Genomic DNA, 20957 nt, shown 5'->3' with positions numbered 1-20957 from the left:
GGCAGTTGTGAGATTTATGTTTTCAGTGCTATAAATATGGACAGCCACACTCACACTAACACTCTCATGCGCTTAGAGTGGATTGTGAAATTGTGTAAAGCAGATTATTGTAATCGGCGGAAATGTTGAAAGTGCTTGTGCTGAAATGCACGTCTTTGTGCGCGTGTGTCCTCGTATATAGCTTCCCTCTATCACTAATAAAACAGTCCTGCAAAGCTGACATGGATCAGGGCTGCAGATCAATTTAACATAAATGTAATAGTGGGGTTTTTTTTTCAGTGTGCCTGGCATGTGAGTGTTAAGAATTTTAAGTCTTGTTTTTGTCTGTAAGAGATGGGATTCAGACCCACAGTCCTTTAATTAGATATTTATTTTTCATCAAAAACTTTGTGGTGGAGGATTTCAAAGTGACTCACACACCAGGCCTTACACAGTTACACATTAGGCTTTAAATGAAACTTTACATGTTTATCATAGTGTATTACTGATTATTGTCTTGGAAGTCGTCTCTTTGCAGCCATTGTTGAGACAGTGGGAGTCAAAACATCCCAAGATTTTTCTTGGGATGTGTTGTTTGTGTTGGTTTGTGTTGTTATTTTGGAATATTTGATATTTTCACCCTGTTGGAGCTCCTTCTCGTCTCGTCTTACAGTCTAAATATGAGAAATAAAACTCAAAAGCTTAACTTTTTGTTGATCTCGACACGTTTAGGTGTGTTTAGGATTAGTGACGTCCGACTACGGTGGCCTTCACATACCAGAAAGAATGTTGTGCTTCAAAAAGCAAAATGCACACTCCGGCTGGTTTTTCAGGTTTGGGTTTATGCTTTTTATTGTACTTGTAACACTTGTACAAACATATTTAATGGGTGCTATACTCAATTTTTGCCAATAAACCCTTTTTAAAATGTTACACTTCAGGGGAGGAGGATGAGACCGGCAGTCAGTCGTAGTGATCACAAGCTGAAAAGATTGTCAACCACAGATTTATGTCAAGTGTGAACACGGTTACTGTGCAGCCACTAGAGAGAGAGAGACTGTGCAGTAAAGGAAACGGCAGTACCCATGAGACTAACAGACGGAAGACGGGAGAAAAATCAACAACACAACACAGACTACACACATGGTTTAACCTGGGAGTGAATGCTGTTGTGACGGGTGAAAACATGCTTATATGACGCTGCAGCGTGGAATGATGAAAACGAGTAAAACTGTCTGGAGGAAAATGTAAAATGACACATCAATATTAAATAAAGCTGCTTGTGAGAGACAGGAGATCATACGGTTTGGTTGTTCAGATGTTCTGACTGAGATGGGATGTCGATGCAGGGTGAGTATACAGGGTTAGGGTTAGGGTTAGAGGCTCCTGTTTATGCTGTTTATTGCTCATGCTCTGGGGAAAAAGACGTGTTGTCACTTACATGCTCTAAGAGGAGGCTGTGCACTTCTCAAACTTGAACTTCTAGCTATGGCTGTGACTCGTTTTGAGATAAAACATTAGGAAGAGTTTTTTGAGACAATGAGAGATGGCGGCGACGGAGTCTGATATGTTCTTTTGTGCCTGGTGTCACACGTGGGAGCCAGCTGCGTTGGTACCTGCTTGCGCGCGGCCATCTTCTTCCAACACCTGAGTGAACGCCTGAGCAGGGGAGGGGCTTGAATGGCGCTGGCGTCTCATGAAGGGGAAGACACTGAGGGGGAAGGAGAGAAGTAAGAAATCAACACCATGGTAGAGTGTTTCAAAGTGGGAGGAGAATAAGGAGGTAATGTAGATGTAGTGTCACCTTTTTTTGGTCTCCTGCGGGACAATAGCTCTGGCCAGCATGTTCTTGTACAGGTCAGACTTAAGATATCGCGGGTAGGAGTCCTAAACACACACACACACACACACGCACACGTTTGTACTTCTATCTTTTTTAAGACGATGCCTAACACCAACCTATAAAAGGATAGATTTGTTTTTGTTTTTTTTAAGTACAGTTGTGTCACTTCAGTAAATCTGAGAGCAGTTAACGAGCTTGACCTTCCGGCTTTTTAAGATATTGTAACTTAAACAGTCATAGATTTTATTAAGTGAGCCTTTTTTGTATAATCTGTATTTCCTTCGTTCCTACATAATGCATTAAATATCTGAGCATTGCAAATACAGTATAATGTAATTCACCAAGAACCAATTGTGCAATATATACAGCTTTAGTTACTTCCTGTTGAGTCCTTTTAAGGTGAATTTGCTTATGAAATCTTTAAGCCTCGCAACAAATTAAAGTGTTTGGTTCTGAAGACTGGGGGCATGTTAAGTTTGGACTTTCTTAAAGGACAAACACCACTGTGAATGAGTGGTTTTTGCCATAATTCCAATTCATACAGTAAATTTTTTTGTATGAATGGCACTACATAAAATCATATAAGTGTTTTACACAGGTTTAAATAGTAGGATTTGACCTAAACCTTTGGAGGTTATCAGGGTGAAGTGTAGAGATGATGCATGCATGGTTACAGATGAAATAACCCTGCTTTGAAGTGTATGTGATTTGTCGCGAATGGTCCGAGAGCAGACCTTTTTCATGAGGAAGTAGATGTGCATTTGTGCGGCATCCATAACAAAGCGATGTGGATGTTTGAGTCCCTCCAGAGTATGAGCCATCGTCTTGCTGTCAATGTTGACCCAGCGCGCAGCTCCGGGAGCCAGGAAAGCTCTGAATCACACACACACACACACACACACAAGAGGATAAAGGCTGGTCATGAACCCGGTGGTAAATGTGCAGGTGAGTGTGTATTTCTCCACAATTGTGCGCTTGTACACTCACTTGTACACCTCTTCCACTTTCTCTACGATCCTGGAACTTTCTCCATGTCTGATATTCTCACAGGCCTGCCAGAAACACAGGTTCTCCGCTGAGAGCAGAGAGTCAACGGGACAAACAGAGTGATGAGACTTTGAGCAGCATGGACGGCCTCTGTGGAAATGATCTCTCACACAGTAAAGTAAGGGTGGGTGAGAAAATCCCTCTCCTGCCATTTGTCCTTTACTGTCCATCTCACTCTTCTGTTTTTCTTTTCTCTCCTTTTCCAGTCTATTCTTTCCATCCACACAATAACTATATTACTTTTCCAATGACGCAGTCCTTCCATCGCTCACTAGTGGGACTGGAAAATGTCATGAGGGGAAATCAATTAACAGTTAAAGGGATAGTTCGATAGTAACCGTTTTTGTACCTGGACACCTGGGACCAACAGATTTTAGCCACTTAACAAAAGGTTCACCTGATAAAAGCTGTGTCAACATCTCAATAATATTGTCTGCTGCCCACAGCACACAGGAGCTAATCCCCTGCTGCATCTGTCAGTGCAAATGTAATATCTTGTGACTTAGGTGTTTGAAATTCTTTGTTCAAATTTACCGTAGTGACATAAACTTGGGGTTCAAGGTTTGTTTATGATCCCAAAAGGGCAATCCTTTGTTCTTACACCAGGTAAGGCTGGGTCAGATCATCGAAAGCTAACCCTCAGATATTTGAAGAGATTCATACTTATCTCCCTCACCGCTGAACTCTTTCTCCAGGTAGGTCATGAACTCCCGTCTCCCCATCACGTCATTCAGAAGCTCCCTGAAGCTGAAGCTCCAGCGCTCCACTCGCAGACGTGTCGGGGTCGGCACCCTGCTCACGCAGAAACACACACAAGCGCAACAAAAATAGCACTGGTGACACTAATGCCGGCGTTAAAGGTTGTCTCCTTTGGGCAGAAATGGAATGGACAATAATCATATAGATTTTTTTTGGGAATGTACAATAATAACAAGCCCCCCCCCCCCCCCCCAAGACAATTACATGTATTGATGGTTATCAGTAGCTGAAGAGGATTTGAATAAATTATGTAAAATTGTTTCAAAAAAACTAACTCAAGCATTTTAAGCATTTTACATGAATTGATACAGTAAGGGTGCTAAAAAGCTCAAACGAGGACAAAAAGTAGATTCCGTTTCATTCACGTTTACTGCAGTTTGCAGCTATTGTAATCTGTGTATCATGACGTGAGTGCTTACATTTCTGCGTTCATTGACCAGTGTGCAGAGTCATCGGAGATCCAGGGGTTACTGGGAAGACACCCTTGCATAATGGGATCATGGTTCTGGTACTGCTCACTGAAGTTCACAAAACTGCACACACACAGACACACACAGACACACACACACAACATTATTGTATTAGAGTTGCAGATCATGAGAGGTAATGGCCACTAATTCCAGCTTGCCTTGGGAAGAATCCATTAGTGGCTTTTACAGTGAGGGAACTAAGCCCTGTGTGTGTGTGTGTGTGTGTGTGTGTGTGTGTGTGTGTGTGTGTGTGCGTGTGTGTGTGTGTGTGTGTGTGTGTGTGTGTGTGTGTGTGAGTGTGTCCTATAGAAGTAAGGTTGAGTTCAGGCGGCGTCACATCCATTACACCTTATAGGTATCTGCAGATGTGAATGTGAGTCTGCATAAGTGCAACACTTATCATAAAACCAACACGAACCCCTCCAGGCAGATGGATGACTTGACACGATTTCTTCCTAGGCCCCTTCTACAGGCTTCAATCTGTAAACAAAGACAGAGAGCACGCGTACACACACACACACACACACACATATACACAAAGTGAGTTTTAAAAACACACACTCACTTAAAGTGATGGCACATGAATTCTGCATGATGTTTACCTCGCTTTTGTAGTAGTCACTGTTCTAGTTCTGTAAAGAGAAGTGTGATCACATTAGGTGACACCCTGACTGCTTTGCACATGAATACTTTACAGTCACATGAATGTTAATGGTAGAACACAGATTCACCCTGTCACTATGTGTTCAAACTGAGGTGTTCAATATTAAATCAGAAAAACTCATGACAGGGCCCTCAATGTACACGTGTGTCTGTAAATATGAATCCGCTGTAGCTCCCTTTATCACTTACTTTGAAACCATTGCAGCAGTAAGAGGCAACAAAAACAAGAAGCAAAGACAAAGTGTGATGTTTTATCAAATGAAATACTTCAGAGGGTAATATAAAACAGGAAGTAAAGGTTTGTGATGATGTCACTGACCAGTGTAACACGAGAGCTGAAGTTATTTGGTCTTTCTAGACCCACGTCCAGTATATTATGTGCTCCAGGCTGGAAAAATAATATACATAAAATAGGCACTGTAATAAATGTATGTTTTTCAGAGTGTATGTGTTCACTGTGTGTGTGTGTGTGTGTGAGAGAGAGAGAGAGAGCATGCTTTTATCCTTCCCTGAGCTTTCCACTCCAGTAGCTCTGACTTTTATTCCCTGGTTTCTTTCTCTTTCTCCATGCTTTTGTCCCTAATTCATAAGGACAAGACAAGATGGAGTCTCTCCGATCCCTTGGCCTCTGCTTCACCCTCTTCTCTCTTTCTCGCTCTCTCATTGTCCCTCTACAACACATGCAGTCCTTTTGTCTGTTATCTGAATGCAAGAATCAGATGAACTGCAATGTCATTAACACAACACATAATTAAGGACAGGAAGTGATGATTTTATCATCACAGAGTATCATCTCTCTCCCTCTCTCTCTCTCTCTCCCTCTCCCTCTCTCTCTCCCTCTCTCTCTCGCTCTCTCTCTCTCCCTCTCTCTCCATTTCTCTCTCTCTGCTGTTCAGCTGAAGCTTTTACCAGATGGATTAAATATTTTATGCAGGCACCAGACGGGAGTGCGGGTTAAGATTAGAGGAACCTCTGACTGTTTTATATACTCCAATATACACTTTTCTATTATTTTGTGTTATTTAACTGATAGGATAGTATAGTATAGTATAGTATAGTATAGTATAGCGTAGTATAGCATAGCATATCATTCTTCAGTACAGTATAGCATAGAATAGTATAGTACAGTACAATACAGTACAGTATAGTATAGTATAGCATAGCATAGCATAGCATAGCATAGCATATAATAGTACAGTACAGTATAGCATAGAATAGTATATGCTATATACTATATGCTGTACTGTAGTATATACTATACTACAGTACAGTATACTATAGTATAGATAGTATAGTATAGCAAAGCATAGCATATAATAGTACAGTACAGTATAGCATAGAATAGTATAGTACAGTACAGTACAGTATAGTATAGTATAGCATAGCATATAATAGTACAGTACAGTATAGCATAGAATAGTATAGTACAGTACAGTACAATACAGTACAGTATAGTATAGTATAGCATATAATAGTACAGTACAGCATAGCATAGAATTGTACAGTACAGTATAGTATAGTAAAATGGTGAAGCTTAATGTAGTATTAAATGAAATAGTACATTACAATGAGGTATAATGTAGTGTAATATACTGTATGGAGTAGAGTGTTAAGAAAAATGAATAAGAGCTGAATAGTGTAGAATTGTGAAGAATAAAGTAGACTACAGAGTAGAGGACTAGTAGATAGAGTGAAGGTGAACACACCTGTGGTCTGTTGATGAGCCAGTAAGCCTGCTCCTGACATTCTAGAACAATGCGGTCGGCCTTTCTCCTCTGTTTGGATGCTCTGAACATAAATCACACTGCCAGTGAGTGAGTGTGAGTGGAGGGTGGGGGTGAGTTTCTGAGGGGTGTGTGTGTGTGTGGGGGGGGGGGGGGGGGGGTGTCTGAACATACCTGAGTTGTTCTCTCGCCTGCATCACCACAAAGTCCCAGGTGTGGTTGATCCTCTTGTGCAACAGACTGTACCTCTCCTAAAAAAAGACAAAGAATGATGACAACGGCCTGTTACTGCAAACTTAACACACACACACACACACACACTTCCCTCACCTTTTCATATTCCATCAGTTCTCCTTGTTTTCTAATGTTCTTTTTGGCCAAGTAGATTGCTGACAAGAATAAAAAGCAACAAAGACAGAAATAAATTGAATTGAATTGATTGTTAAAAACCAGACTCTGACAAGTGAAAGTTTCTTGCTTTAAATGTTCTGAGATGCTTTCCTTACAGGCCCTCTCTTATGCCTTTGATTGACTTTTTTCTTACCATAATCTATTTCTGATGCAGGCCACCGGGTGCTGGTCCAGAAGTATGGAGTCTGAGAAGAACAAGTGACATTTTTATAAAATAGTGAGTGTCATGAAAGAGTGAGATGAAAGAGTATAGGGGCGACCCTTTAGCCAAATAAAGATGGGGGGAGCCAATAGGAATAGAAGGAACGTGTTCATGTAGGATGATGATCTGACCTGGAAGCGGTACGGCGTCTCGTCGGCACGTAACACGAGAGATCTTGGTTCCCTTAGAGGGTAAATGTACCCATATCTCACCAGCATCCCACCGAGGTGCAGAGCCTCTGAAGAAGAAGAGGTACACAAACTAATGAGGGGATTGTTTTCATCTCTCCAGGAGATCACCAGGGCAACTGAACATCTTTTTCAGATATCTATTAATAGTTCTCAAGTTGGCGTAGTGGTTAACATGTCAGAGGAGGTTCTCAGTAATCCAGGTCATAGTCTTTTTCAGTAGTTGGCTGGAGGCGACTGGACTTGCTTAAGGTGCATGACTTGAACAAGGGAGCATGAAGTTTGCATGTTGTCCGTGTGTGTATGTGTGGGTTTGCTCTGGGTTCTCTGGTTTCCTTCGACAGTCCAAAAAGATTTGGGGATTAGGCAAATTGGACACTCTAAATTGACCGTGTGAGTGGATGGTTGTTTGTCTCTATGTGACCTGTTCAGGGTGAATCCCATATTACCTCCTATGTCAGCTGGGATTGGCACCATGTGGAGGATAAGCATTAGAAGATTAATAAATAAGTTTAATTATTCACACATGTTTTCTTTCACCCTTTAACAAACTGTCAGGAATGATAAATTTGCTTTGCTCCAGTTATTAAAAAAAAAAAAAAGCATCACCAATCTTCAGCTGAGTTGTTCATGGGTCCTACTTTTTTTGACTGACAGCCACTGAAAAGAGCTGCATTTTAATCAGCACTCGCATCTGCTGACTGACTCTTCCTCTGCCTTCTTTCTCCAGAGGTGGAACCCTCCACAGGGACCTTAATCAAACCCAGGTCATCAGGGTGAGTTAATCAAACTGGGATCCTCTGGGGTTCGCCGCACTCCTGTTTACTGGAAACAGCGGACGGTCACAGACATCTCCGTCACGTCAGCGTAAGAGAAAACACCATATCCTGGCAACACATTGTGGCAACAACACACAACAAGCCGTTCACTGCGAAACGGAGAATCACTGCAGATCCATACAAAATCCTTCATCACATACACACACACACACACACATACAATGCACAGTGGGTATAAAAGCAGCCACTTACCCTCCTCACACATTCTGTATTTCTGGATCAGCCAGTCAATGACATCACGGCCTGCAGACAAAGTAACAGAGAGAGAAAGTTTCTTCCTCCATGCTGCAGAGCATGGGTTTCTCCCAAATTCACTCTTGCATTATGTATGACTGCTGAGGCAAACATTGGCTCCAGTGTACACGCACACACACACACACACACACACACACACACTACCTGTCATGGCGTGTGGAATGACAGTAATAAGGAGCCTCTGGTTTCTCATCTTGATGCCCATGTCAGGGTCCTGCATGGCCACGATCAGTTTCTCCATCTGTAAAGGGAACACACACACACACACAGATTTTCTTATGTGCTTCTTTATGTGTGGAATCTTTGTTTACAATCTTCAATACAATAATTTCTTATCCATAAACTGAAACAGTTTGATCTATTTAATTAAACTGTAATTATAAGACCTCATCAGCAGATTGTTAACAATAATTGAACAACACACACACAATATGTACAAAATAACACAAAACATTGTAATAATTCACTTGTTTTCATTCAGATACTCACTATAACAGTTCTTGTGTCATTCGGTTTCACGCAGGATTAAGCATGTGCGTTCAGTTTAATACACGACACCACTATTAATATTTCACCCGAAATAAATAATAATAATAAAAAATAATAATAAATAAAAAGCTTTGTTGACTTACTTTTCTAAAGCATGACATTTGCTGTCGGTGCCAGCCTCCTTTATCCATGGTGTTGATGGTCATCTTGCACGCTCTTACTTTGAGATCACACTCGACGGGACGGTGGTAAAGTGCAAGACAGAAGTGCTGTCGGGAGCGCGCATCGGAGAGTGCACCGCTGTTTCCTGTTTTTTTTTTTTTTTTTTTTTTTTAATTCCATCAAGAGGTCCAGTGACGGAGGCGCGCCCCCGTGTAGATTAGACAGGATTACAGTGTGCCAGTCACTTCATCATGAATTGTGTCTGAAATTGTGTATTTATTACATGTAAAAAAAAAAAGACAGCTGTTGTCTATCCGCGTGATATAGAAGCACATGAGCAAACACATGTGATTTTTGTCACATTTTATTCTGTGTGAGGCAAATTTATATATTTTTGACAGAACTGTTGTCTGAGTTCTAACAAGCTAATTTACAACATATAATAGTATTTATTTATTATGTATTAAATAGATCTAATAATAATATGAAGTCATTTTACTGGTAAAAACAAACAAATAAGCAATAAAAAACAACACAAACAACTTACCGACATGTGGGCCACCTCATCTTTTTACACAAAGATTCCAGAATTCTGAGAAAAAAAATCTGAATTCTGAGAAAAGGGTCACAATTCTGAATTTAATCTCAGAATTCTGACTTTAATCTCATAAATCAGTCTGTTTTATTTTTTAATCACAAATATGGCCATAATCCTCTTCTGTACTATGTCAGTGTTTGTTGTTTGTGGGTATATCATTATTAAAGCTTGTAACAGACAACAGCAAAAATGTATTAATTTTCCTTACATAGAATTTTATTTTGTTTCCAAATTGTTATTATTTTTTATATAATGCCTTAATACTCTTCCGTAGTGACGCATGCGCTCTTAGTGACCGTCTTTGTTGACATTTTTAACCAGCACATGCGCCGCCTCAATGAAAAGTCAACTGCTTTATTTTTGTCCCACGCTGGCATTCGTAGACAGGAAGTCGTTCCGCTGACGCTCTTGGGATCGTTCATAAGTCTCACCGTTAGATAATCTAGTAAGTATGTCATGTTTGTAAAATTAGAGCTCGACTAAATGCAAGTGTTTGTTTTTTAAAAAGTATTATGTGACAATGAAGAGAAGCGGGATCTGTTGCGGAATATACGAAAGCCTTTGTTTAAGCTAACCTTGCTAACACTAGCTGTAGCGGCAGCAACTATAGTTAACATCTACTTAAATGTGGCAATGTGTCTTTCGAAACACTTTATTTTATCGGCACGTTTAACCTTTACCTTTTCATATCAAGAAGGAACTTCAATAAAAACACAGAGAATACGAAATGCACAGTTAAAAGACAGGGCACGTAAGTTCCAGTGGCGTAACATGGAATTTAAAAAATCTAAAATATCTGATATATATCATGTATGTATGTACATATACACAAACAAACACACTATATATTTATACATACAGTATATATACGTAATGTAAACTTGTCTGTATGTTTGTAAATAATTTTAATACCACAGTTGTTACTCAGGAGCAAACCTTAATCTTTAAAAACATGTGCATGCCCTATTTTGTACTGTTCAGCCCACTAGTTTTGAAACAATATTTCAAAAAGTCTAATAATCTAAATTCTTGCAAGAATGTCATTAACCAGCCAGACGATTTTTTTGTGAAGCAGGAAATAGCATTGACACAGTTAACACGTTGGCGTTAAAAGTAGATGTTTTAAATTGAAGGCTATAAAAGTTGAGTCTGTGACATCGTGACAGAATTTTTCTTTGATTGCCAGGTGCTAATGGGTGACATTCGTCAGTCACTGCTGCCTCGGGATGTGCTGAGCGCAGCCAAGGAGCTGCTGTACCATCTGGACATCTACATCTGTAACATGGTGCAGTCTGGGAGACAGCCACCTCAGGTTGACTCCAAGACCCTGGAGCTGATAGAGGAGTTTATTCTGCATGCACCCAAGGACAGAAACACACCTGGCAGGGTAAAACATGATTGGTGTGCACAAACCCATACAAATACAAACACAAGCAGCCATTAATCTTTCTTTATTTCTTACAGAGGATGAGTGCTCTCCAGGAGCTGCAGCTGTTGGAGATCATGTGCAGCTGTTTCCAGGAGCAGAGTCGTGACACTGTCCGTCAGCTGATGTTCTCCGCCCTCTTCAGTCTCCAAGGCAACCAAGCAGATGAAAGCCGCATGGCTCTGTTAGGCAAGTTGGTCTCTATGGCAGTCGCTGTGGGCCGGATTCCTATCTTGGAATGCACTGCCACCTGGCTACAGGTGAGGATTTACACAAGTATACCTACTTAATTGTTTGATGTGAGAAAGTCTGTACTAAATGTGGATGTACTGAATATAAGCCTGTGGTTGTGTTTGTGTCCTGCAGAGAACGCACCGAGTCTTCTGTGTGCGTCTGGCACAGGTGCTGGTCGATGACTACTGCAGTATGGTGCCAGGCTCAGTCCCCACCCTTCAGAATATCCACAGCACCAGTCCACGCTTCTGCTGCCAATTCATCACTGCTGTCACCACTCTCTATGACCTCACGTCAGGTATTGCCGATAGTATTTGACAATGCCGAGTCCCAATCCGATACTTGTATCGTAAGGAGTAGCTTCCTATGAGCTAAACCAGCACTATTTGAACACATATCATTAAACTGCGACCAAAATGTTTTTTTAATATCAGAAATATCGGCAGAATCTATGCATTGTCATCATTTTCTTCTTTAAAAGCTAAATTATTTCATCATTATTTAATTTTTTTAATCCCATTTGTCATTTTAATATTCTTTTGTGTCTGTGTGTGTGTGTAGAGGAGCTCACCCCTCCAATAGAACTCCTCCAGATGATTGCGTCGTGGATCCAAGATGACCCTCGTCTGGTCCTCATCACCTTCCTAAACTCCCCCCTCTCTGGCAGTCAGCCAATCAGCTCACTCGATGTCACACCTTTAGGAGGGTTGGTGCGTTGGTGTGTTAAAGCACCACTGGCTTTCAGGAGAGACAAGAAGGTGGCGCTGAGCAGTGGCAGCACTGAAAATCACCAAGACGCTGGTCTTCTTTTCTCTGCACTTCATTTAAGTGTTTTACAGGTTTGTAGGGATGCACAATATCGAGTCATTCAACCAAATACAGAAAAGCCCCTTTCTCTGAGCCCTTGAATTAACATCACAGGCCCTCACAGAGTCTGTGAATGTGTGTGGTGATCACATCATGCAGGGCAGGCAGGGGCACAACTGAAAAGTGGTAGTGACTTGAGAGTTTAATGCAGTTCTTAAGTGAGCTATTTTGTGAACTATATTGTAAAATCCTAGGTCCTCCAATAATACAAACCAGTTTCCCTCTCCTGCTTCATGTAGGTCTTCATGTTGTTGCCAAATATACTCAATGAGAAGGGGCTTTTCGGCCGCCTGGCGTTGCTCCAGCTGGAGTCCTTGGCTGCGCTGACCTCCGACCTTTCCAGATTGTTGGACCAGGCTGACAAACATACGCATACCTCATCTGAAGACATGCACACATTGTCTCAGCTGACCCTGGACCGGCTGGCACAGGCCCTCCAGGTCGCCATGGCCAATAGAGCGCTACTCTGCTCAAGAGGTAAGTGTGTATGATAGGCGTGGAAGGGTGAAACTGGTACAGAGGAGGTGATTAGGGAAATAAAGAGGACGCATAGACTGAAGGCTTGGTTTATAGGCTATAAAGTGGGCGATGTCCTGGCTTGGTGCCTCACGCAAGTATGAAAAAGGCTTGAGGGAGTTATGGAAGGAACATTTGAGGATGTTTATGTATTTAACTTAACTTTAGCTGTAGCTTTTAATGTAATTGAGAAATAATGGACCAGTGAACAGAGCACCATTTAAAGAGATACAGGTTTAAGCTTCAACATATGGTTAAATAAGACACAGATTTATTGATGAGATGGTTTTTTTCCTGCTGTGATGTTTGATGACTGCTTTCTACGTGTCGTATTGTCTCTACAGAGGATCTGAGAGCCATTTGTTCCCGCCTCCCCCATAACAAGTAAGCGCTTTTTGGAGTTTTTTAAGAATACATTCACATCCACTGAGAACTTGTATCGTGTCTCATAATGTCACAGCTGAATAAAATAAAATATAAATAAAATGTATCCAAGCTCAGTAAACTAAGAATAAGGAGTAAGGTGGTTAAAGTTGATATCAGATGCAGAGGTAAGACATCATTTCAGGCTACTTTGAAATAAAATAAATAGGGATATTCTCAACCTGTTGTGAATTAGGTGCAGTCACAACGCACACAACCATCAAACTGTGTCACTTTGAGTTGCATTTTCACACATACTCATACTGTTTTTAAATGAATGCAAAGACCTCATTTCATATGTACACACTCAGTGCAAACCGTTTATTATATTTACATATAGAAGTCAACGTTGACATGAAATCCCATGTTAATCAGAACTGTTCTGCCCTGTTACGACCAGACCGAGGGGAAAACCTGAGCCTGAATGTGGAGACTCCCTTTTTCAAACTTTTAAGAAACTTCCAGCAACGCACTACAACACACCATTTGAAAGGTTTATTTAAAAATTAGCACAAACAGTCTGGCTGTGAGTGGTTCAAGGGAACTCCACCGCAGGACCAATCAGCTAAGACACCTGCAACTGCATATGTGAATGGGTATATAGAAATCTATTGTGCACCATGTACTTTATCTATTTCTTGTCCCATCATTCCATTCATATCTTTCTCCATCTTCCCTTTTTTTTTCTTTATGTCCAGTTTGCTCCAGTTGGTGCTGTCAGGTCCGGTGATGTACTACAACAACATCCACACTCCTCCGCTGGCCTTCAGCCCACATGCAGCTCATTCCCCCATCGCCGCACACCCCGCGCACCCTGCACACACCCCGCTCGCCACACACGCTGCCCCACACCCTCAGTATCCCGGTCAGCCTTTCATGACAGGGATGCCCTTTCCCTTCCGACCAAGCCACTAAATGAAACAGGGCCTGGCTTTGTTTGCAGACGTGTAGGTGTGTGTGTGTGTGTTGGTGTCAGTATTTTTGAATTTTTGTATGAATGATTATTATGTATTATAATGTTAAACATATTTGCATTAGAGAAGGATTGTTAGTCTTAAAATGTGTGTTTAATAAATATTTTTGTACTTCACTCGTAGATGCTGTACTTCATTCAACCACTTGTGGTCGCTGTTGTCAATGTCTGTGAACAGGCCCTCGTCATTTCAGGCCTTCATTTGAATTTTCTAGCACTAAATGACACAAAAACACAGCTGTGGTGTAGAATTAAACGTATGATGTGTAAGATTCACCAACAGCAGTTGGTAAATTTGCATGTTGAAGCTGAATATTCCCCCTCTCTCTTCCATTCTGACCAAAGAGAAGAACCTATGGTAGTCTTCAGTTGCCACTAAAACTCAAAAGGTGTTTAGTTTAGCCATTAACAACATGGTGGTCGAGCAATTCTTACATTTAGGTAATCGTGTGTACTATATTGTAATTAAACAAGCTTTTAATATTATAGTGCTCTTCGGGCACCCAGACTAACATTTGCACTAACAGAGGCTCATATATGAAGAGCGTGCAACTACCTAAAGGTAAAGTGTTCCATTACATCATCAAATACGTCAGAGTTTTTTGGAAACAAGCCCTGGGTGCCAGAGCTCGGCTGTGTTTTTGGGGAGATAGTGTATCGTTTCTCTGCAGCACAGTGGCAAAAGAAAAAAGGGTTGTTCACCCTTCCGCGGGACCTCATCTGCCCTCATCCAACACCAGAATTGCATCATCCACCGTGGTCTCTCTCTTCTACTTGAGCACTTTTGCACAAGTTATACGGAGGATGTATTTGACAGTTTGGTTTAAGAATCCCAATGGACATGATTGACGTACCAACAACAGCCTGCTTGTATTTATTTATTCATCCTTTACTTCCTCATCATCCACTAGTGTGTGTGCTGAAATGTTAACGAACACACTGACAGACCCTTTTGTGTGCTGTTTTTGTGTATTGTTAGAATGGTAATGACTCACTACTTCCTTCTTTTTCTTTTTTTTAGCCATCCATGGCTTGCGGTGTTGCACCTGTAACTTCCTCCTACAACACCAGAACAAATGTAGCTGCCCTGACCGTGTCACAACAACATATGAAGAACTTTACTGCATTTCATGTGTCACACATTACATTGTTTGTCACCAGTGCACTGTGGCTACTGTTGAAGGCTGATTGTGTATAAGATGCTGTCTGTGGGCTTTCTGCTGCAGAGCCAATGGGTGCGACAGTGATAAGGCTTATCTTTTCTGCTAAAGTGATGCTTTAACTGTTACACACAGGGAAGGTGACAACTGATAACATGTGAGTGATATGAAGATGGGATCCAAAGGAAAGTAAAAGCTTTGTTGCCGTTAAACCATACAGGTGGTGAATCTGTACTAGATTCAGTTTATTACCATTACACCTTCTGATATACTTTATTATTTCACCCTAACCTTACCAGTTGTGCAACTGCTCATGCATCTCTATTACTCGCCACGCGCCTCTTCTCTGTTGGATTTTCTTCGAAATATAATAGGCTGAACCCACAAGGCGCCAAAAAATACAGTTATAGTGATCCAGCCAATATTTCACTACATTTCAATTCATTTCGATTCCAATTATTATTATACTAAATATTTTCTCCGGCCAATAATATCTACACCTTCCTGAGGCACGTAATCATCTTTAAAGCTTCTGCAGTTTCTTCTGCGTATTTGGTTCGACCATCTACAGTCTACGGGGCTTTGGAAAACTGAGATGAATTTAAAAAAAACGTGCTGCTTGGAGATGGTTTTGTCTGTGTTTGCACATTTAAGAGGAAATCTGTGTGGTTCTCTGCTGGTGTGGGTTGTGGGGGTATGTCTGTGTCAGCAGCTGCAATAAAAAATTTTTTTTTAAAAAAGGCCAAGCACCAAATATAATCCACTGATGACTCATAAAGCAGACAGACAAAAACCTTCATTTTTAAACCCCAAAGCCTGATTGCTTGTAACAGATTTGCTTCAGATCTGCAGTCTTTTCACAGGTGTTTCATCTTTTTAGACACAAAAACAACGTATGGAAACCACCTGTGGTTTCGGAATGAAACAAGCAGCTGGTAATCTGTTTGTCTCAAAACAAATCTCTTTCACCTGGCGTCTGGAAATCATGTAATTTCTGTTGTCCTCTAAGTGAGTATATAGCTGCAGCATATACACAACACAATGTGTCATTAACAGGCCCATTTTCATCAGATCGTTCACCAGAAGAAGGAACCCATCTAAGATGCTAAATCCCAAGCTGTGGTTGCAGTGAGACCACCGTCATTTGCTTCTCAAAGAGAAAACCACTCACTCAGTTTACATATTTCAAAGCCTGATCTCATAATTGTCTTCAGCACAGTAACAAACACACCAGAGGCTTTTCACGTGGCTTATGGGGATTCACAAGCATCATGAGAAACGGAAGGTGCTTTTCTTTCTCATAAACAGCCCCCCCCCCCCAACAAAAACCCCAACATCTCACAGATGTTTGTGACCTCTATAATCTAAGATCTCTGTTCTACAACAGAGTGTTATAATACCCACTGGGTTTATTAACAATTTCAAACGTATCCGGCTTGTTTACATTCCTCAAAGACCAAGACTTTTAATTTGAAAAGGCTGAAGTAAGAATTTGACGATGTTCATGTATATAGAATATTTGGAGAATGTCCTTATTTTATGCAAAAACAGAACCAATCTATTTTACATCATGTTTGTATTTTAATCAATTTTTTTTACACAATGTCAGGCTTGCACTTAACTGGCGTCACATCGTCACCTCATGTGACCCTTGACCTGTAAACAGGGCAAATGTTTGAAAAGATACAGGGCACAATATAAGATTTCTGAACCATTTTCCTGCCATTTCTGTAAACCTAATATTATTTGTGAATAGTTGAACCAGCCACCCTTTGGAGCTGCAGCCTGCTGCACATAATACATCTTAAGTAAAATGCTTGAAAAATCTCCTTATTATCTCCATATTAATTCACATCATATCATATCAGAATTCGATAGGAGATTTATGAAGGAGTTCTCGTTAGGGCTGATTTACAATACCTTGTCCCTGGTCAGGCCTTTCTGTAAAGAAGGACATTATAAAATCCATGTACATGAGTTGAATTTATGCCAATAGCATTCTCAACAGTGTGATATTATCACATAAGATAAAATAAGATAATACTTTATTGTCCGTTTGCACAGAAAAGTGTCTTGTATTCACCATTCTGACATGCGTAGACAGACATAAGACAAAATCACACCCAAAATTTCCACAATATCCACTTTTACATGCAGTATCATAGTATACTTCCACGTGTTCTGTGAGTGAAAGTGTGCATGTGTGTGTTCTCGTGTATATTGTGTGTTTCTTACAGCACACACACCCACACACACACACACACACAGGCTGTACTGTGTGGGAAAAAAGAAACCCAGTCATTTCCAGTGAAAGTGTCCTGAGAAAACATTTCCTCTGCCGCTTTCACACAGTTGGAGTATTGTTATGGTGACATGAGTAGCGAGTACGGACTCTGTGGAAACCTTCTCGACTGCTGTGCCGTTCACCTCAAACGTACAGTATCTGTTCCTGAGTTAACATCTCACAGCTGAGGGAGTTATCCCTTAACCCTGCAAGAAGACAGTTCGAGCACCAGTGCATACATCAGCGCGTTAAGCAGTGATTATACGTCCTGGCTACGGTCTCTATGGTGATTTCACATTCTTGGCTTGGCGATGGCATTAAACTACAACAACGACTTTGCTGCAAAAAATATGCTTGTGAACTTTCAGGACTGTAAATCCTCTAAAGTGGGACTAATATCTCCAGGAGACGGCAGAATAAAATCCCATCGGGTCCACTGTTTAGTCAAGAAGAAGATATACAGCACAGGAATCATGGCTTTCTTGTGCAAGAACATACTGAACCTAAAGAGTTCATCAGAAACATTAGAAAGTAGGAATTGCAATAGTCTTTTTAGTTAAAAGAATACTTCACCAATTTGCATTTACCTTTATATTACTAGAATAGGGGTAGTATTTTTGAAAAATTATGCTTCCCAACCTCAGTTTTCCCTGAGTCGAGAAATGTCTTCATTCTTTTCCTTGTTACTTGCCCACCTGTGACACTTGGTCCGAGGCTTGAAACTACAACGCTTCTCTTCACTGGTTTCCAGTTCATTTTAGAATACAATTTCAAAAGTCCTTGATACTACTTTTAGAGCTTTGAATGGTCAGGCTCCTTGATACATTGCTTATCTGCTGCACCTTGTCTCCCCAAGACTTAATCTCAAGTCAGCAGATAACAAAGTATAAAACTAGAGGAGACTGTAGTAGCACATAGATTTAATTTGGAATGCTTTACCTCTCACATTGAGCTGCCTCAGTTGTGTCCACTCTTAAAAAAGACCCAAGCTTTTAGTTGAACACGGGCTTTAAATGATTTGTAGAATAGAATAGAATGTTTTATTTAAATAGGCAAAATAGTGTTCAAATAGTTCCAATACAAATAATACAACTGATGTGCTGTAGAGTGTATATAATAGCTCATTTATAGCTATTGCTAGTTTGCAACACTTGGTCCTTAGTTGGGCTTTTACTTGAACAGTATAATAACATATATACATGATCAACCACGTTAAAACTACACTAAAACACAGAACGACATGCTAGAATTACATAACACATTAAGATCTAGATGCACATACATAAGAACTACAAGCTAAACTACATTACACACTCTGTACTTTGGTTGTTCTTATTAATTTCTTATAATTTCATTGTAAAGCACTTTGTGATTTATATCTATTACTTAAAAAAAAAAAGGCATTGTATATGGCTGCCAGGAAAACACCTGTTTTGTAGGCCACAGCAGATGTCACACAAAATGTGGGAAAATTATACAGAGGCAAAAAATAATTAAAAACACAAGAGCTCACTCCATCCAATAACTGGTTTGCACAAAATACACATTACCCACCTGGCACCTGGTATAAACATACAATTACAGAGGACACCCAAAAGAGCAATTATGGGGACAGTAAGGCAACCTCACAATATTTACTCAATAATCAATAATTAAAAGTAAGAGTAAATAAACTACACTGTTAAACCAAGCATTAAAAAAAAAAAAAAAAAAATCACCTGTTTACAAAGATTTACTAATAATTTACCACCGGTGGCGACTGCTTTGCTCCTGCCTACCACCAAAGCCCAATCACAGGACTTGTTGATGTCTGTAAAACCCAAGAGGGATTTCCAAATTTGCACTTTAAGCTGACATTGTAAACGGAACCCAAAAGGTTATTACTATGAAGCATTGCTACAAGCAAAAATGGCCCCAGACATCTTAACTGGAAAATAAGAAAAATTGTGTGTCTGAGTCTGAGTCTGACCCTGGTGAGCAAAAACTAATCGGCCCACGATTTCCTTTCCTTCCCCACAGCTGATGTTTTCACAGCTGCAGCCTGAGGTGAATGTTCTTGTGTGGGTATGTGGGCACTGGGTACGTTGGTATGATGTTTGTTCTTGTTTCAAGGTGAGCAGCAGATGAAAGTCGCCAGTCTGTCTGTGACACATGGGGGGTTGGGGGTCATCCAAAGTAATCCTAGACTACATCCCAATCTACATTATGCTTATTTAAAATATTTATAATTTTCTTTTAAATCTTATATTCAAGGAGATGCTTTCTGCAGTCAATCAGACAGTGATATTATATATATATATATATATATATATATATATATATATACATATACATATATATATATACATATATGTATATATATAATATTAATTTTCATGGACAGCAATATTGTGATATATCAACCCAATGAGGACAAACATTTTTTCTGAATAACAAGAATAAGGTCATGCAGCAATAATCAGATTGAGACTAATAATCTGACTTTATTTGGAATACGCCATTATTTTGAGTATGATATTTACAGTTGCTCATCAAATATTCCATTCATATTCCTGTTTACATGTCACAGAGCCCAGTCTGATTATGATTAATGTCTATTATAATGTCTACATAATCTCATTATTCATCATTATTATTATTATTCATTATATTGAAATTTTACTTTGTATTGTGTCCTTTTTGCCGATGCATTTACAATAATTGTTGGTCTCAATTCAATCTACTTACATTTTTAATCGATCCAGTGGCTTCTTTCATTTTTAATCTTCCTGTTGCTGTGTTTGTTATTGAATGGAAACACCAACAAGCTAATTCCCTGCCTACTTAATCTATTTAACAATAACAGATTCTGATTTTGAATATGTTTTACTTATGTTTTAAAGGGATAGTTTGGGTTCTTCAATGGTGGCTGTATGAGGTATTGAGACATCATCAACACTAGGGCTGCAACAGGCGACCACTTCATAATCGAGTAATCTGTCGATTAGTTCCTCGATTAATTAAGTGCTTGTTTGGTACGTAAAAATGTCAGAACATATTGAGAAATGTTGATCAGTGTTTCTCAAATGTCTTATTCTGTCCACAAAGCAAAATGATTCAGTTTCATTGAGTCGTACAAAGCAAATAATCCAGGAAATATTCTCATTTAAGAAGCTTAAAAATCAGAGAAACTTGTTTTAATTATTGAAAAAACACTCCGATTAATCAATTATCAAAATAGTTGACAATTCATTTAGTAATCAATTTATAATCCATTCATCGAATAATCAATTATCCTCTCCATTAACCAATGTGGAACACTGTTCTTCTCCAGTGCAAACTATACTCCAGTCAAAGGAGGAATCTCTTCAGGAAACTTGGAGCAGAAGGGGAAACGCTTTTAAATCTGGATTCTTGGATTAAAACAAAAACATTGATGGATTATCTTCACAAAACAGGATTATAC

The 20957-nt window shown here is 39.9% G+C and overlaps 2 protein-coding genes across 6 annotated transcripts; one reads left to right on the top strand and one right to left on the bottom strand.

The window, feature by feature from the left end:
• Positions 1 to 814: 814 nt before the first annotated feature.
• Positions 815 to 9130, bottom strand: rgs11 (regulator of G protein signaling 11). Its single transcript, XM_058636097.1, has 17 exons — positions 9013 to 9130; positions 8525 to 8621; positions 8318 to 8368; positions 7230 to 7336; positions 7030 to 7081; positions 6816 to 6874; positions 6660 to 6736; positions 6468 to 6549; positions 5081 to 5149; positions 4701 to 4724; positions 4517 to 4578; positions 4048 to 4161; positions 3546 to 3661; positions 2810 to 2897; positions 2557 to 2695; positions 1784 to 1866; positions 815 to 1690 (listed from the first exon to the last, which is right to left on the bottom strand). The coding sequence occupies exons 1-17, from the start codon at positions 9073 to 9075 to the stop codon at positions 1567 to 1569; spliced, it is 1407 nt and encodes a 468-aa protein (XP_058492080.1). The 5' UTR covers positions 9076 to 9130; the 3' UTR covers positions 815 to 1566.
• Positions 9131 to 9986: 856 nt separating this feature from the next.
• On the top strand, positions 9987 to 15915 carry ints15 (integrator complex subunit 15). 5 transcript variants are annotated; one of them, XR_009240924.1, is made up of 10 exons: positions 10062 to 10078; positions 10816 to 11016; positions 11094 to 11315; positions 11422 to 11587; positions 11851 to 12128; positions 12396 to 12633; positions 13017 to 13056; positions 13794 to 14046; positions 14193 to 14325; positions 15090 to 15915. XR_009240924.1 is itself a non-coding variant. In XM_058634542.1 (9 exons), exons 2-8 carry the CDS (start codon positions 10822 to 10824, stop codon positions 14008 to 14010), a joined length of 1356 nt encoding a protein of 451 aa, XP_058490525.1. In that variant the 5' UTR covers positions 10062 to 10078; positions 10816 to 10821; the 3' UTR covers positions 14011 to 14046; positions 14193 to 14476. The 5 variants fall into 5 exon arrangements, 4 of the variants coding, with proteins under 4 accessions (XP_058490406.1, XP_058490607.1, XP_058490525.1 ...); XM_058634542.1 differs by lacking the exon at positions 15090 to 15915 and having other exon boundaries at positions 14193 to 14476; XM_058634423.1 differs by lacking the exons at positions 14193 to 14325; positions 15090 to 15915 and having other exon boundaries at positions 9987 to 10074; positions 13794 to 14185.
• The last annotated feature ends 5042 nt before the right edge of the window (positions 15916 to 20957 follow it).

Source organism: Solea solea, chromosome 1, assembly GCF_958295425.1.
Source record: "Solea solea chromosome 1, fSolSol10.1, whole genome shotgun sequence".
NCBI lineage: Eukaryota > Metazoa > Chordata > Actinopteri > Pleuronectiformes > Soleidae > Solea > Solea solea.
The sequence above is the reverse complement of the archived record's forward strand: the minus strand, read 5'-3'. Positions and strand labels throughout refer to the sequence as shown.